The 18,095-nt window shown below is 39.8% G+C and overlaps 1 protein-coding gene across 4 annotated transcripts in view; it reads left to right on the top strand.

Moving 5' to 3' along the window:
• Window positions 1–17,866, top strand: part of sacs (sacsin molecular chaperone) — a 117,884-nt gene extending 100,018 nt beyond the window's left edge. For all 4 annotated transcript variants that reach the window (XM_063054191.1, XM_063054194.1, XM_063054192.1 and 1 more), the window contains one exon: window positions 3,442–17,866. In XM_063054191.1, the coding sequence (XP_062910261.1) occupies window positions 3,442–15,005 (11,564 nt within the window). In that variant the 3' untranslated portion in view covers window positions 15,006–17,866. The remainder of the gene's footprint in view (window positions 1–3,441) is intronic.
• The last annotated feature ends 229 nt before the right edge of the window (window positions 17,867–18,095 follow it).

Raw genomic sequence — 18,095 nt, 5'->3', positions numbered from 1 at the left:
ATGCACAGGCTGACACCACTGGACTTGAAGATGTTTTTAATATGTGGCTTCCAGAGGAGAGTTACATGTGAGTTGCAAAATTTCAAGCTGACACAAGCAAAATTTAAACAGCTTTCCTACAGATGATTTGAAACCTCAGAGTACCTTAGTAAGTTTACACAAAGTTTTGATAAGGAAGTTTTATTTTCCAACCCCTCACACCTACACATCCTTGGAGAAATGTCACCTTGTTTTGGAATTGTTCTTGTGGATGGGATCAAATAAATGGGCTTTTGCTCCTTTCTTTCGTTCTGTGGTAATGAAGACTCTGAAATGATCAGAACTTCAATAAATGCCCTTACATACAATAGTCATGTAATTGTTGCAGCATTAGAAGAAGCCATTCAGCCAGTGAGTCAGTGTTAATTATATTGAGATAAGTTGGCACAGGTCAAATCTGTAATCAAAACTGTAATCAAATCTGGAATGGAATTTTCCATTGAACTACAAAGACTCCATTCTGAAAGGCCTTGAGGTGTTTTGTTCTGCGTTTGTGACTTCAGTTTTTATGGTTTGTGGTAAAACTAAAATTCTATAGATTCATGTTAATTGTGGTTCTACCAGAAACTATTAATATTTGGAATACTACAGTTGATTCTGGTATTTGTCAACATTTTTAGACAAAAATGCATGATCAGCATGATGAGATTGAACTTGCTGTTTTCACCTCAAACTATCATTGCACTCTGGATAAGACAGTCTGTCCTCAAGATGATATTTTTCCATGTTTGTGTATCTGTGTGGGGAAGTCAGTTGTTTGTTCTGGTTGGAGGTAAATATTTGGATTATCTGCAGTGTTGCAATGATGCCTTTAGCTTACTAGAAAACCTTAATTTTTGTTGTTGTTCCAGTTTGAAATTTTGCAAATTGACCAATATAACAGAATCTTGTTGAAAAATTAATAATAAATCTGTGAAGTTTACAGTAGATGTAATTTCAATATAAAAATAACACCAAAAATCAAAAACACAAACACAAGAAATTCTGCAGATGCTGGAAATCCTGAGCAACACACACACACACACACACACACACACAAATAACTCCCCCCCCCCCCCACCCCAGGAGGAACTCAGCAAGCCAGGCAGTATCTATGGAGCGGAATCAACAGTAGACAGTCTGAGCTGAGACCCTTCATCAGGCCAAAAATCAAATCTCGTTTAGAATAATTGATCATTGAATGATTTATTAATAGCAATTTTGTTTTTTCTGATCAACCCAAAGAAATGGCATTGGAGTAACTTTAGGCCAGCATTCAATGCCTTTATGATGTGACCATCTTGATAAATTGAGGTGTGTAATATGCCAGGTGCCCTGAGTTCCTTGCTGTTCTTTGTGAATGAGTGCTGCTGGTGGACTCTGGCAGGCTGTTTAACAGAGGAAGATATTAGAACCAGACATGATGATGATGTCATCTGATCCACACTGCATTCCTTCAGTGGTACAGTTTCTGGCAGAGCCACAAATGCTATCAATGCGTTTATTTTCTGTTGCTGACTTAAAGCTAATAACAGTTACTGGTGTTTGCCAAAATATAACGGTGACTAAAATGATAACACAGAGTTAGCAGCCAGCTGGGAATTGCAGTTGCTCATCAGGTTACTAACTCAGCGGTAGCATGAGAAGCCATGCTTTGTTTTTATCGCCACCAAATAAGCGACTGGGATTAATTATTCAATCCTAGGCCTGGTTGAGAGATATTAGCTATTGAAGTAGTTGGTTGAAGAGGCACTGTGCTGACACAGGCCAGTGGTTACCAAATTAGCAAACCAATGAGGAATGCGCTTTCTGAGAATGAAGTGCACAACATATTTTGTTTTGTCCCCTGAGTGATGAGCTATTTTCTATTTATGACCCTCCCACCTGCATTGCAATGTGAGCACTGCACCTCCCAGCTTTCAGAGAATGCCAGTCTGCTGCCAGAACTTGCCCGAGGCAGGTTTTATTTATTGCATTGTGCATTTCATCCAAACAGTCAACTGAGGATGCTTTCCTTTCTGAAGTGCCTTTTGAGATATTACCTAATGCAAGAGCAATTTAGTTTCTAGAAAGCTGAACCTTGTCACTGTCCACAGGACTTGGGTATTGATGCATCATGACCTAGTTAGATTCATTACCCACAATGTTATTACAGAGTATGTTTTCTTTAAAGGGGAATTGTTACTATATTCTGGCCCTGCAAAGTGTGATCAATTACTAATGCAATATGAGTACAATTGTGCATTGAGCTCTGTCTAAATTTGCCATGGAATCACAAGCTTTAAATTCATGAAAGCTGATTGCTGCTCAGTGAACTCCTGGTTCTTTTTCTGTTAGTCCAGAGAGGTCAGAGCAGAGGTTAGATGCTTCCTATTGCTGGAGAGACAAGGTACTACTGAAATTCTGCACATTGTCTTGCAGATTATTTTGTAATTTCTGCATCTGAAAAAGCTCGCATTCTGAATTGAATTAATGTGCTTCCAAACTAATTTTTTTTGGAGGGGTGGGTCATAACTTATACTTATTTGTTTAAAACTAAAGGTTACACAATGTCCTTCTAAATATTGCTGTCATGTTCTAGATTTCCACTGCTATTGAAAAGAGAGGGAGTGAGGTCAGGACAATCATATGCATCTTGAGATCAAAGATGGGGTTTAAAGGAACTGAACACATAATATGAAGGGAAGGTTGATGAAGTCAAACAATATTGCCATTTTCACAGTGGAGGGATTTAAATATTTGCCTCGTGTTCAGTGATCTATTGCATTTTCTGCTGAAACAAACCATAGTCACTCACTTCAGGTAGAATAAGACAGAAAACTTCAAAGGAGCACTGGTGAAAGTGACATTAATGAATTGGGGCAAATATTTTTAACTTTTTAACTAGGCTGAATACCAAGAATTCATATCCAAAGATATGTACTGGATGAAGTTATAGATCCAGTTTGGTCAAAATTGGACCATTTGTTGTGTATGTCAGAATGAGAAACTGTGGCTCTGGAGTTTCAACTGAGAATTAAAAGAGAAAAAATCTGGCGTATGTACAGAATAATTAACATAATGGAATTCTGATTGTATGGGCAGTCTAGTTTAGATGCAAATCAGTCAGCTGCCAATACAATGGGTTAAGAGAGTGTTGAACTAATGGGGGAATGACAGCTCTTTAAAACAATGGAAGCAGGCAGCAATCCTCCCAGTCTGTGGGCAGCATTTCTTTACGCAGGGCCTCTAGATACTCTGAAACAGCAAGTGCTCATAAATGCACTGTGCTTGGGAGTCCAATAGCAACTTTTTAACCCATTTTTGTACTGTAAAACTGATTGCGTTAGGCTAGGTTTTTTTTGCAGTTGTAAAGCTAGCATAAATTATTCAGCTGGATCATTCTTTTTTTAATTTTCTCTCTTTACTGCTATTAATACTCAGGTCGACTCTGTACACAACTGCAGTTGCTGACTCCCGAACGTTCTGCACGTCTTATCAAAGAAATGATGAATGCCTGCTGGCCTGGCAGAGAGATGATGGTGCAGTGGTCACCAGGAAGCCCAGAGAGGAAGCATCCACCAATGTCTTGGCTGACAACAGTATGGAGATATCTATATCATAACTTCCCTGAAGACCTAACTCTGTTTGAGGAGTTGCCACTGATCCCGAAGATGCCTTTGGATGAATCCCAAAGCACAGTCAAGCTTTTACGCCTCCGATCTCCTTCTCCCATAATCTTGGAATCTGAAAATGAAACACAGCTCCCTGAGTTTCTAGCCGATGTCATTGAGAAGCTTGGTGGAGTTGCCATTAAAGAGCTAGACCCATGTTTGCAGCACCCCCTTATGAAAAAGTACATCCATTCTCCTCTGCCGAGCACCTTGTTGCAGGTCCTGGATAATGCACTGCCACAAAAGATTACCAGTCAGGTCATGTTGTTGCCCCCAACACATAAAATTGCACTTAGGTGTTTCTTAGCTAGTTTGCCAGAAGTTAATGAGCGAGACAAGAAAATTCTTCAGGAATTAATTATCTTTAACAAAATTGAACCATCCTCTGAGAAAAGTAGCCAAAGTTTTATTGCATTGAAAGGAAGTAAAGTCTTGCATCATACTGCAAAGCTTCCGCCAGACATACGGATGTCCATTCCTGTAATACATTGCACTGATGAAGCATCCATTCGACTAGTTACCTTGCTGAAAGCTGAACAACTAAAGAGTACGGACTGCCTAAAAATTATACTGCAGGACATTGAAAAAGGCTTTTATTCTAGTAAGGATGTAACAAATATTGTATCTTGGATTCTCATTAATTTATCTTTTCTTAAAGATGAAAATGCTTTGTTTATAGAATGGCTGAAATCTTTGAAATTTATTTCTACCTCTCAGGGAAGATTACTGTCAGCTAAAGAGTTGTTTGATCCCAAAATAGAAACATTGCAGGATTTGTTTTATGCTGATGAAAAAACATTGTTTCCACCAGAGAGCTATACCTCAACTCCAGATATTTTACATGCTCTGAGACAAATAGGCTTGAAGAATGAAGATCAGTTAACTGAAAAAGAACTCATCCAAGTGGCCAAAAGAATTGAGGTACTGCAGAGCAGTAGCAAGTTTGAGCAGGAACTGGTTATCAGAAAAGCCAAGACATTACTAACAATTCTTCATAGACAAAAGACTTCACTGCTTTCTTCTGAAGCAAAGGCAACATTGCAAAAAATAAAGTGGGTTCCAGTTTGTAAGAAACGTCCTCTGAATTACCCACAATCCCTTGCTTGGAAAGGGGATGTATTAACTTTCCACAAGGCTTGTGAAATGCGGGATATATCTGATGCAGTATTAGTTGGCTCTGCCATGCCTCTTGTGGAGAACATCTCTGCTGCAGTTAGAAAATTGCTAGGATTTTCCACGGAACCCAGCTTGGACCGGGTTTTAGGGCACTTGAAGAATGTTGTGGATTGGCACAATTCCAAGGATTTCAATAACGATGAATGGTACCAGTTTCAGCATTTCTTGCTTGACATTTATGACTTTATGCAAGGACATCTGGAGAAGGATAAAGAAGGGTTCAAATCATTGATCTTTCCCTGGGTATGGACGGGGAAGGTCTTTACTGTACCTGGACATGTAGCTACAAAACCCATAGAAGAACTTGATCTGGAGCCTTACCTATATATCCTACCAAAAACAATGGCAAAATATCACAAGCTGTTTACGTTCTTTGGAGCACTGGAAGAAATAACAACCGAGCACATCTTCAATATTATTAAGATTATCAAACAGAAAAGTGATGGTGAAATCACTGAGCAAGAAAGTAAGCAAAACTTACTTCTGGTACTAAACATCTTAAGGTGGCTGTACATCAATCAAATCACGGTTAATGCTGATACTTCAATACCTATTCATTACAGTAAAGATCCCAGCAAGCTGGTAATGGAGCCCATTAAGAACTGTAGTTACTGCGACATCAAGGTGGATGACCTCAGTGACTTGCTTGATGATTCATTAGAACCCATTAATTTGGTGCATGAGGACATTCCTATGAAAATGGCTGAGGCATTGCAAGTGCCCTGCCTTAGTACGAGGCTCATTAACCCAGAGAATTTGGGCTTTGAGCAATCTGGACAAAGAGAGCCCCTCACTGTGCGAATCAGAAACATTCTAGAAGAATATCCATCAGTTGCGGATATCTTCAAAGAGCTCTTACAAAATGCCGACGATGCTGAGGGAACTGAGTGCAGCTTCCTGATTGACATGCGGAGAAACTCGGATATCCGGGAAAACCTCCTAGACCCAGGTATGGCACTGTGCCACGGGCCTGCTCTTTGGTCATTCAACAACTCTGACTTCAGTGATGCTGACTTTGTAAATATAACCAGGCTTGGTGGATCCCTGAAGAGGACTGAGGTTGACAAAGTTGGCAAGTTTGGACTTGGTTTTAACTCTGTTTACCACATCACAGATATCCCTATAATTTTGAGCCGTGAATTTATGATAATGTTTGATCCCAATATTAGTCATTTGGGAAAGCATATTCGTGATAAAACACATCCTGGGATAAAAATTAATTGGAACAAACATCAGAAGAGATTAAGAAAGTTCCCCAATCAGTTCAAGCCATTTGTCAATGTCTTTGGTTGTGATTTGCCACTGGACAAGGAAAGACCCTTTTGCTATATGGGAACTCTTTTCAGACTTCCCTTTAGAGTGGAGGAGGAGGCATTAGTCAGTGAAATTAGCAACGTTTCCTATAATATCACTGATATTTATTCTCTTGTAGATGAGTTCAGTCTGTGTGGCCATAGGTTGATTCTCTTCTCTCAGAATGTCAACACCATGTTCTTAAAATACTTAAAATCAGAAGAATCTGATCCTGGCTTTGCACAAAGTCTTATTGCAATCAAGAAAATCTTATGTTCATCAAAAGCTGTGACCACACCCATGAATATTTTAAAGGAGGCAGCAAAGTTGATGAAAACACTTGCCAGTACAAGACAGCTTCCTTCTGAAGCGCCTCGGTGTGCCTGCATAGTGCAAATAGTGGTGGATGAATTTCTTCAGGTATTCCGAAGGATAGTTGATCTTCAGTCACCTCTGTTCAGACTTCCAGATGATGGCGATTTCTTGGATTTTTCAGCAAAGATAGCACACAGCAGGAAGGGAAGTGAAGAGGAACCCCCTGAAAAAATGACTGAATCCACAACGTGGCTTATATGTTCATGCATGGATACTGAAGAAGCACTGATGTTTTCACTGCAGGAAAGTGGACGGAGATTGGGACTTGTCCCTTGTGGTGCTGTTGGTGTTCTTCTATCTGAAACAGAAGACAAAAAATGGAGCATCAAGACAAACGGTAGTGCTTACGGGGAAGTGTTCTGTTATCTGCCTTTGAGAATCAAAACAGGATTACCAGTGCACATCAATGGCTGCTTTGCAGTTTCCTCCAATCGGAAAGAAATCTGGAAAACAGATACTAAAGGCAGGTGGAACACCATCTTCATGAGGCATGTGATAGTTCAGGCATATTTGGAAGCACTTGCTGTGTTGCGGGACATGGCTGTTAATGCAGAGCTTGTTGATTACAACTATTACACATTATGGCCTGATATTACCTTGGTTCATGATGACTTTGCTGTGGTGTGGCAAGGTCTTTATGAGGACATAGCCAAAGGAAGAGGAAACAAGCTGACAGAGGTCTTCTCAGATGGAACTTCCTGGGTTTCCATCAAAAGCATAAGGTTCTTGGATGATACTTTGCTTCGTAGACCAGTCGTTGGGCCTTTGGCTTTTAGGATTCTCTTGCAGTTCCTCAAAAAGGCTGAGCCTCAACCACTGTGTGCTGTGGAACTTCCACCTTGGGTTAGAGCTGGCTTTGAAGAAGCAGGCTGCAAGAATATATTACTGGAAAATACGTTTTCTGAGAAGCAGTTTTTTACAGAGGCATTTTTCCCATATATTGAAGAGATAGAGGCTGAGCTTCGTGATCCATTAATGCTTTACATTCTCGATGAAAAGGTGTTGGAGCTTTCTGGGCTGCTGCGTACAACCTGTTGTATTCCATCGTCAGGAGAACAGCAACTGTTATCTGTTCCTTCAAGACTCATTCATCCTGAGGGTCGAGTTGCTAAGCTCTATGACATTAGTGATGGGAGATTCCCTTGTGGAACTACACAAGACTACCTGAACCCAGTCCGTCTAGTAAAGCTCGTACAACTTGGCATGATCAAGGATGATATATCCTGGGAAGATATACTGGAACGAGCGATGTCTGTGGCAGCACTAAATGAAAGTGATCATGCAGCAGCCTGCCTCCGGAGCAGCATCATACTCAGTTTAATTGATGAGAAATTAAAGTATCGGGACCACAGAGCTAAAGACTTTGCTGTGAAATTCCAGTCTGTACCTTTCCTTCCTTTCCTTAAAAAGCCTCCAGGTTTCTCATTACATTGGAAAGGAAATGATTTTCAACCTGAAACTCTATTTTCAGCTAAGGAGGTGTACGCACTTGAGTACCAGGAGATAGTCTGTCTTCTGCACCCGATTCTAAATGAAAATCCTCCCAGTAAAGGGTGCGGTACCCTGTCATTGAGTGTTAAAGACTTTTTGGGGTTGTTAAAGAAGCCACCTATTCTTGTAGTGTTAGAACAGCTGAAGAAAGTAGCCACTGGCTTTGATGGCATTACTCTTTGCCAAGAGAACATAACAAATGCTTGTTACAAATATCTTCATGAAGCCATGATGAAGAATGAAGGTGCAAAAGTGCAGATCAATGGGGAACTTGAAAATTTTGCCTTTGTTCTGGTTGAGAACACTTACGTTGAGTCAGCAAAGGTTGCCTTCCACTTGAATTTTGATGCAACTCCCTACCTTTACCAGCTTCCAAACAAGTATAGGAACAATTTCCGTGAATTCTTTGAAAAGCTGGGAGTTCAATCCTCATTCACAGTTGAAGACTTTGCATCAGTCCTTCAGGTCTTAAAAACTGAATGTGATCCTGAATCACTAAGTGAAAATAATTTTCAGCTGTGCCGAAGAATCATTAGTGAAGGAGTCTGGGGTCTCATTAGGGAGAAAAATCGAGATTACTGCAAGCGAAAATATGGAACCCTTTTGTTACCAGACGGTGATGGGTTTCTTGTTCCAGCTAAATCTTTGTGCTACAATGATTGTCCTTGGATTAGAGTGCGCGATAAGAGTGTGAAATATTGTCATCCAGATATTCCAAGAGAGGTGGCTGTTAAGCTGGGGGCATTACCAAAACGTCATAAAGCCCTAGAGCGCTATGCTTCCAATATTTGTTTCAGTACCCTTGGCAGTGAATTTGGACAGAAAGAGAAACTGACCAGTAGGATTAAAAGCATTCTCAATGCGTATCCTTCTGAGAAAGAAATGCTAAAGGAGTTGCTTCAAAATGCAGATGATGCAAAAGCCACGGAAATCTACTTTATATTTGATCCCAGGGAGCATCCAGGAGATCGAATCTTTGATGAGAAGTGGGGACCCCTCCAAGGTCCTGCAGTTTGTGTGTACAATAACCAGCCCTTCACAGAAGATGATATTAGAGGGATCCAGAACCTGGGAAGAGGGACAAAGGAAGGGAATCCTGGCAAGACTGGGCAATATGGAATCGGTTTTAATTCTGTGTATCACATAACCGACTGCCCGGCATTTATTTCTGACAACGACGTCCTCTGTATTTTTGATCCCCATGCTAAGTATGCACCCGGATCTACCAATGTCAGCCCTGGAAGGATGTTCAGAGATTTAGATTCAGACTTCAGAAATCAGTTTCATGATGTATTGAGTCCGTTTTTAGGTAACCTCTTCAAACTGGAAAATGCTACAATGTTTAGGTTTCCAATACGAAATGCAGAGATGGCCAAAATATCTGAAATCTGTCAAGTCCCTGTGTCAGATCAGATGGTCCAAAATCTTTTGGACAAATTGCGTAGCGATGGAGCTGAGCTCCTAATGTTTTTAAATCACATGGAGAAGATTTCCATTTGTGATATTGAAAAGACAACAGGGGAACTGAATGTTCTGTACTCGGTGAAAGCCAAAATCACAGATGCCGACAGGCTGAAACGGAAGCAATTCCATGCCTCTGTGCTTGATAGTGTAAATAAAAGAAAACAGCTCAGCCAGATACCAGTTCAACAGATCACTTATGCTATGGACATTGAAGATTCTGAAGGCAACCTTACAACATGGTTGGTCTGCAACAGGTCAGGTTTCTCAAACATGGAGAAAGTTTCAAAGTCTGTTATTTCAGCTCATAAAAATGAAGACATCACGCTTTTCCCTCGAGGAGGTGTTGCTGCCTGCATTAGTCATAATTACAAAAAGCCTCACAGAGCTTTCTGCTTTCTGCCTTTGTCACTAGAAACGGGTTTACCTGTGCACGTAAATGGACACTTTGCTTTGGATTCAGCAAGGAGGAATTTATGGCGGGATGACAATGGAGTTGGGGTACGCAGTGACTGGAACAATAACCTCATGACTACCTTAATCGCTCCTGCCTACGTGGAACTGCTGGTACAGGTACGGAAGCGCTACTTTCTTGGTTCTGACCCAACAATAACCGTCTTGCAAAACACACCCATTCATGTTATGAAGGATTCTTTAAAAAAATTTCTGACATTCTTTGCAGCCAACAAGCAGGACATACAGCCGGATTGGCATTGCCTTGTGAGATCCGTATATTGTTGTCTTCATGACGATCTCAAGCGTCTTCTTCCAGTAGTCAGGATACCAAATGCAGACAGTGGAGAACTGCACCCTACAATTTTTATTAGCTGGGTGAATACATCCACAGCTAATAGAAACCGGTCGTTCTTTGATAATTTGCTTCAGGATGAGCTGCAGCACATGAAAAGTACAGAATACAACATTGCAGTACGAAAGACGATTGCTGAAAACGTTTACAGGCTCAGAAATTTATTACTTGATATAGGATTCAACTTGGTTTATAGCTCGGATGAGACTTCCAACATTTACCTCTGTTTTCAGGAAGCTGGGATTCCAGTCCACTATGTAACGCCTGCTGATGTCCGAGAGTTCTTGCACACGTTTACATCTCCAGATTCAAGCTGCCACCTTGGAAAGTTGCCCTGTCGACTACATCAGACTGCACTAAAGCTCTTTCACAATTTGAAACTTCTGGTTGACTACTGCTTCAAAGATTCCGAAGAGAATGAGATTAGGGTGGAAGGGCTTCCTCTTCTCATTACTCTGGACAATGTCGTGCAGGCTTTTGATGCTAAGCGTCCAAAGTTTCTGACAACTTACCATGAGTTGATCCCATCCCGTAAAGAGCTATTCATGAACACACTTTATATGAAGTACAATAATATCTTGCTCAACTGTGGTGTTGCAAAAGCTTTTGATATAAACAGCTTTGCCGAGCTGCTCTCATTTGTGCTTCCCAGAGATTACAGAACAAGATTTGTTGTGAAATGGAAAGAAAGTTTTGTAAGTGAACCGTGGTTGAAAAGCTTTTGGCATTTCATCAGTGATGCAATTTCTGTGAAGGAAGGTGAAGCCGAGATTGGGCCAACATTTGAAATGATTGTTGAGACATTGAAGGACTGGGCTTTGTTGCCTGGTACAAAATTTACTATTTCCAGCAACAAAATGCTGGTACCAGAATGTGATGTTCTAGTACCACTTAGTTTAATGCATGTTTCAATCTTTCCAACTGGCCAAAATGAAAAGGTTTTCAGTACGCTGATGAAAGCTGGCTGTATTCAATTCGCATTGAATAAAACTTGCTCTAAAGAGAACATATTAGTCTCACAGTTGGTTTTACACTTGGCAAATGTTGAGAGTCCAACTAGCATTCTGAAGGCTCTCGATTATATGAACCGAACATCAACACTAAGGACAAATAATCTGAATGACAATGACTTTGATGTGCTTCTGATGTATTTCAATTCCAACTTGAATCAGCTGACTGCTCAAGAAGATGGTAAGATTCTGAAATCATTGCCTTGTTACAAGGCCATAAATGGCACCTATATCAGCATCTTAAAATATGGGTCTTGCTTTGTTCTAAGAAAAAACATTCCTCTAGCTGAAATTGAAAGATGGACACTGTCTTCTAACTTTGCATTTCTTGCAGACAATCCTCAGTTGAAGGACTTGTATAGTTTCCTCAACTGTGTTCCCGTGGATGATCTTGAGGTGTATTTGAAGCACTTGCTGCCAAAGTTTGATAATCTGACTACTGTGGCTAAGATCGAGCATTTGGTGCATCTGAAGAGAAAACTTTCCAACTTGGACGAAGGTACGCCAATCAGACAGCAATTGTTTGATAAACTTGAAGGCCTTGCAATCATTCCTGATTCGTTCAACCGCCTAAAGCCTACAAAGTGTTTCTATGACAGGACAGAAAATGTTTTTAAAGCAATGTTGCCAGAGAATGCTTTCATTTCTCAAGACTTTTTTCGACGACTGGAACAAGTTGAAAAACCCAAGAACCGTGCTGCATTCCTCACGTCATGGATAACGTTCTTTCGAAACATTGGACTGAATTACACAGTCTCCCAGCAACAGCTGCTGCAGTTTGCTAAGGACATTGGAGTTCGAGCTCAGGCAGAGAATTGGTCCAGAGAAACAATACAGAACAAAGTTGACGTTCTATTAAATCATATATTTCAAGAGAGGACTGATCTGTTTACCGGAACCTTTCTTAAAGACCTCTCGTTGATTTCATTCATCTACCCAGAACGCGCTTCAGCAGAGCTCTTGAAACTTCATCCTCAGTATAAGGAACTAAATGGGACTCTCTCTCTAATATGTTTCAGTGGAGCTCAAGTCAATCCCAAATTCAAGCAGACTGACGTTATGCAATTATTGTGGACATCATGCCCGGTTCTTCCAGAAAAGGCAACACCTTTGAGTATTAAGGAGCAGAAAGATAGCAGACTTGATAAACAGCAACAGGTAGAGGAACTTCTAGCAATGTTAAATGTTAGTCTGGATCCCCCACCAGACAAAGTCATTAGTAACTGCAAAAACATCTGCAACATTCCATCTCCAGAAGATGATATGATTAAAACAAGAGTCAAAGTGTTGCAGAGTACTTATGAATTTCTGAATGCAGAAAAGAAAGATTTCCGCTCCCATCTTCGAGGTGTTGCATTTGTTATGGTCGAAGATGGCCGGAAGCTACTTAAACCTGAAGAGGTTGTCATAAATCTTGAAAATGAGTCTGATTTTAAACCTTACCTGTACAAACTGCCTTTGGAACTTGGCAGCTTCCACCAGTTGTTTAAACTTCTGGGCACAGAAGATAGCATTTCGACAAAGCAGTATGTCGAGGTACTAGGGCGTATATTTAAAATATCAGAAGGGAAGCAACTGGAACCGAATGAAATGCGAACTGTAAAAAGGGCTGTGTCCGGACTTTTTAAGAGTCTTCAAAGTGAACCGGTAAGGGTCAGAATTGACTTTGAAAGTCTACGTGAGATAGGTCTTTATCTTCCAAGTCATGACGGGAGATTAACAAAGTCAAGCATGTTGGTTTTTGATGATGCACCACATTATAAAAGTCGAATGCAGGGGAATGTGGGGATGCTAATGCTGGTGGATCTCAGCCAGTGTTATCTGGGAAAAGACCATTCATTTCATACAAAGTTAATCATGCTGCTCCCTTCAAAACTTAGGCCAAGGTTACTCAGTGGAATCTTGGAAGAGATCTTAGATGAAGAAACGCCAAAAATATGTCAGTTTGGGGCACTTTGTTCACTACAGGGCCGTCTTCAGTTGCTGCTTTCCTCAGAACAGTTCATCACAGGCCTTATCCGGATTATGAAGCATGAAAATGACAATGCCTATTTGGCAAACGAAGAAAAAGCCAATCGACTTTGCAAGGCCTTGCGTGAAGGTCTAAAAGTTTCCTGCTTTGAGAAACTGCAGACGAGCCTTCGAATAAAAGGGTGTAGTACCATCCCTCATAGTAAAAGTGAAACGTTGGCATTCCTGAAGAGATATGGAAATGCAGTGATACACTTGTATATCCAGCATGCAGAGGGCAAGGATATTAATTTTCTATTGGCCCTGGCAATGACCCTTAAAACTGCCACTGACAACTTGATTTTGGATACTTCCTACCTAATAGCCATGCTTGGCTGCAATGACATCTACAGAATCAATGAAAAACTGGACAACTTAGGTGTGAAGTATGATTCTTCTACTGAACGTTCAAAACTTGAACTGCCTTTACCAGGCACACCTATACCAGCTGAAATCCATTACTTACTCCTCATGGATCCCTTGAATGTATTCTACCCAGGCGAATATGTTGGGTATCTTGTCGATGCTGAAGGTGGTGATATATATGGATCATACCAGCCAACGTACACTTATGCCATCATTGTGCAAGAAGTAGAACGTGAAGGAGCTGATCATTCCAGCTTTCTGGGAAAGTATTTCCAGATTGACATCGGCTACAGTGAGTACAAAATTGTAAGTTCTCTAGATCTGTACAAGTTTTCAAGACCTGATGAAAGTTCGCAAGGGAGAGATAGTACACCCACCACTCCTACAAGTCCCACTGAATGCCTTTCTCCAGGCCTCAGGCCGATACCTCCCCATTTTCCTGGAAGGGAAAGCCATCGAGCACCAACTTCAAAGCACCAGTCTCCAAAGAAGATTAAGCTACATGCCCTGCCTGAAATCCTTCGAGAGGTCACCTTGGTACTGGAACAGGCTTGGAGACTTCCTGAGTCAGAAAGGAAAAAGATAATACGACGGTTATATCTCAAGTGGCATCCTGATAAAAATGCAGATAATCTGGAAATAGCAACTGAAGTCTTCAAGCATGTACAGAATGAAATCAATAGGCTAGAAAAGCAAGGGATAGGAGGTTCTGAATTCGGTACTGACCGAGCTTCTAGAAGAACCTACTCTTCTTCATCTGCTCGCTTCCAATCAGAAAAGTTCTCATTTCAGAGATTTTACACATCCTGGAATCAGGAAGCAACTAGCCATAAATCTGACAGGCAGCATTTTAAAGCCAAATTTGCTTCAGCTCCAGGTTCGTCTCATTCTTCACGGTTTTTTGTGCCCCCAACCTTCAAAACTGTGGGCAACCCCATTGAGGCACGAAGATGGCTCAGGCAGGCACGAGCAAACTTCTCTGCAGCTAGAAATGACCTGCACAAAAATGCTAATGAGTGGGTATGTTTCAAGTGCTACTTGGCAGCAAAGCTTGCTTTGATATCAGCTGAATATGCAGTTAAGGGGAAGTCTGACAAAGACGTCAAACCAGCTGCACTTGCACATAAAGTGGAGGAATACAGCCAAAGTCTGGCAGGACTTGCAGCAGATGTAAATACTCTGGAAGCATATGGTGTGGATGGATTGAGAACCCGGTATCCAGATCTCCTCCCCTTTCCTCTAATTCCAAATGATAAATTCACTACGGATGTTGCAATGAGAGTGATGGAATGCACTGCACGGATCATCATAAAACTTGAAAACTTCATTCAACAAAAACTGTAAGGTTACAATTGGTAAGGTTAGGAAACACATAGGCATTAATCTGGACAACAGTTAATACAAACAGAAGCATTTTGTCATCTAGGATGAATCAAGGATATCTTATCCTTCTGTAAACGTAGCTGTCATGAAATGTTCATGTAGTCTTGTTAAATTAACTTTGTTTCATGAATTAAAACTGAAAACATAGCACAGCACTTGTTGCAATAGTTCTGAGCCAGTTGCCCTTTCTAAATGGCCAAAAACTCTTTTACTTATGCACCAGATCATAACCAGTTTGCCATCTGCAAGCTCTATATATGAAATGCTTTGAAAAAATGCAAAGAATTCTTCGTAAAGAATTAAAATGAATTAGATGTCCAGCGAGCTATCCTCCAAATGAGTGTCATGATTAGTTCAATGCCCCGCATAATATTTAAAACTTTCATTAAGACCAACATGTTCACCTCTAAACCATACGTAATATACTGAATAAATAGTTTTTTGTATGAAGTCGTTTCATATTCAGTCAATTTATCAATTTGATTATTATCTTGCTCACACTCGTAAACATTTTAGTGATTAAACCCGCTCAAAGTTTCCTTTGCACTTTTTGGACAATATGGAAACCTGTATATACACACCAATATGATTTGAAGGCATTCCTTTCAAGTAACTGTTTTGCTTTGAGAGAGAGGTTTTTCGTAAAAGATGATAGTCCCACTTTAACTCCAAATTTAACATTAAATTTCTTTCAATGCATTTGGCTAAGCATGATCAAGGTAAGCCGTTTCGTGTATCAGTGCTGAAACCCTGTGATCTTTTCATGCATCTTCATCAGCTGGAGCAGTGCAGACCAGGGTAAAGCTGAACTTTACGTAGCTGCTGGAATTAAGCTACTGTTCCGATAGAAGTATGGGCAGGCTTACTTTCCTTAATTTTAATGCCTTAAGTACATGCAACAGATTATAGTAACTTGCACTAGATGAATCCAAGAAGTTTCTTAACCTATCTCCTTTGCGGGGAAAGGAGAGGGTTAAGATTTAAGTTGTTTTCTCAATGCTTGCAATTGAAGTACCAATGGCTGTTACTAAGTAAGTATCTTTTGCCAAGTATATATACAATAGAAATCTTGAAATAAACATCCTACACAGTTGAAATCTTGACACATTCTATGAGCATTCACAAAACACAGACTGGGTCTAAACATTGGTCTACAAGTATATATATCACACCATAGTTTTACAGAATAAATGAATTGTTTGCAAACTATCACAGGTTTGAAACCTGAAGGTTCTATTTAATTGTATAATAAAAAAAAATCATTTTATATATGCATTATTGTGCAATATTTTTGTTTAAGATATTTGAGTACTTCCTGACAATAACAAAAAACATTGTTCACTGAATCAACAATGAGGTGTAATGGACTGATGTATTTTTGACTACTTTGCATGACATTTTCATAGTCAGTTTCTGCTATTCATTGTGCAGATGATGTGTGTGTTTAATGTATTTTTGGTTTTGATTTTATATTATTGTATTTTAGTGAACAGATGGCAGAGGTGCTGATCTGCAGAACACTTTTATATTTTTAATGTATTTCCTGTATTTTATTTAATGTTTCTCATTTTTCTAGAAGAGATGGGATAACTTGGTTGTTATCAGTGTATTCATACTGAATGTAATAACAGGATTCTGCTTTTTAGCTTTCTATACAAATCAGTAATTAGGAATTTTATTTGGCACCCTGATACATTGATTTAAATATATTTCAGTGGTGGGAAAGCTGAAAACAATAATTAGAGTTTCTTTTCACTAATATTGAGTACTGTTCAGCATTTCTGCAAAAAGGTCACTTGTATTTTTTTTCTGTTGAAAAAGGTAGCTTCTTCTTGAGATCATTTTTTTTCCCAAGCCAAGTCAAAGTAATATACAAACACCATTCACTTAATTTTGATTCACTGCTTCTTTTTGGAGCTCCATATATGTTCTTTCATGCAAAACATACAAAATGCTGAAGGAACTCAACAGGTCAGGGAGATCAATGGAGAGGAATAAAGAGCTGAAGTTTTGGGCCAAGGTCGATGAAGGGTCTTGGCCCGAAATATTGGCTCTATTCTCCTCTCCATAGATGTTGCCTGACCTGCTGAATTCTTTCATCATTTTGTGTCTGTTTTTCTGCATTTTCAGCATCTGCAGAATTTCTTGTGTTTTTGTTACATGCAGAATTTTCTCACTGATCTAATCCTATTGTTACATTCCCTTCGAGGAAATACTTCTGTTTTTAAAAACTCGATTTTCCTTATACAAGCGAGGCACATTTGGACACTTATCTCTGACCAAGCACAATATTCCATAACAACAACAGTTCACTGGTTTATGAGAACACTTGTAATACCCATGCAATTTTTCTACACTATTTGAAGACAAAAGGGTTTCAGCATTATAATTATTTTCTTGTACTTTCCTTAATTTTATATGCTTGTGTTAGAGTTTTAGAATGTTGCCATCTCAGCTATATTAACTAATTCATCATGACTTTATGCAGAAATATGTGTTCAGTACTCAAAATTTTGAAACAGAGAGGACTGTGTAGCTAGTTAACTGTCAATGTTTCTTTGATACACATCAGCAACTTCAGTGCCATTTAGGAATATGATCACATGTCGTACATACTGTCTTAATTGATTTTGCTGTTGTGTATATATTTGACAGAACTGTTACTGCAAGACTATGGTGTGACATTTACTAGCAGCAGGTAATCTGGGCATAGACTGCTGCGATAAATGTATTTTTGAGAAGTGATTATAGTACTGCTCATGAATTTGGAGCAGTGTAGCTCTGTCAGCTGATGTACCAAGTATCACAACTACAATAAAGCAACTTCAGTATATATGTGTCATCATTACTGTAATTGTTACAATAGTTATAGTTATGGTATTGTTGTATTATTGGTTCATTCCTGAACCAATGAAGGGTCTCGGCCGGCAACGTCGACTATTTATCCATTTCTGTAGATGCTGCCTAACCTGCTGATTTCCTCCGGCATTTTGTGTGTGTTGCTTTGGTTTATTAATGCCACATGTACCAAGATGCAGTGAAAAGGTTGTC

Source organism: Mobula hypostoma, chromosome 7, assembly GCF_963921235.1.
Source record: "Mobula hypostoma chromosome 7, sMobHyp1.1, whole genome shotgun sequence".
In the NCBI taxonomy this organism is placed as follows: domain Eukaryota; kingdom Metazoa; phylum Chordata; class Chondrichthyes; order Myliobatiformes; family Myliobatidae; genus Mobula; species Mobula hypostoma.
This window is presented reverse-complemented; position numbering and strand designations above follow the sequence as displayed.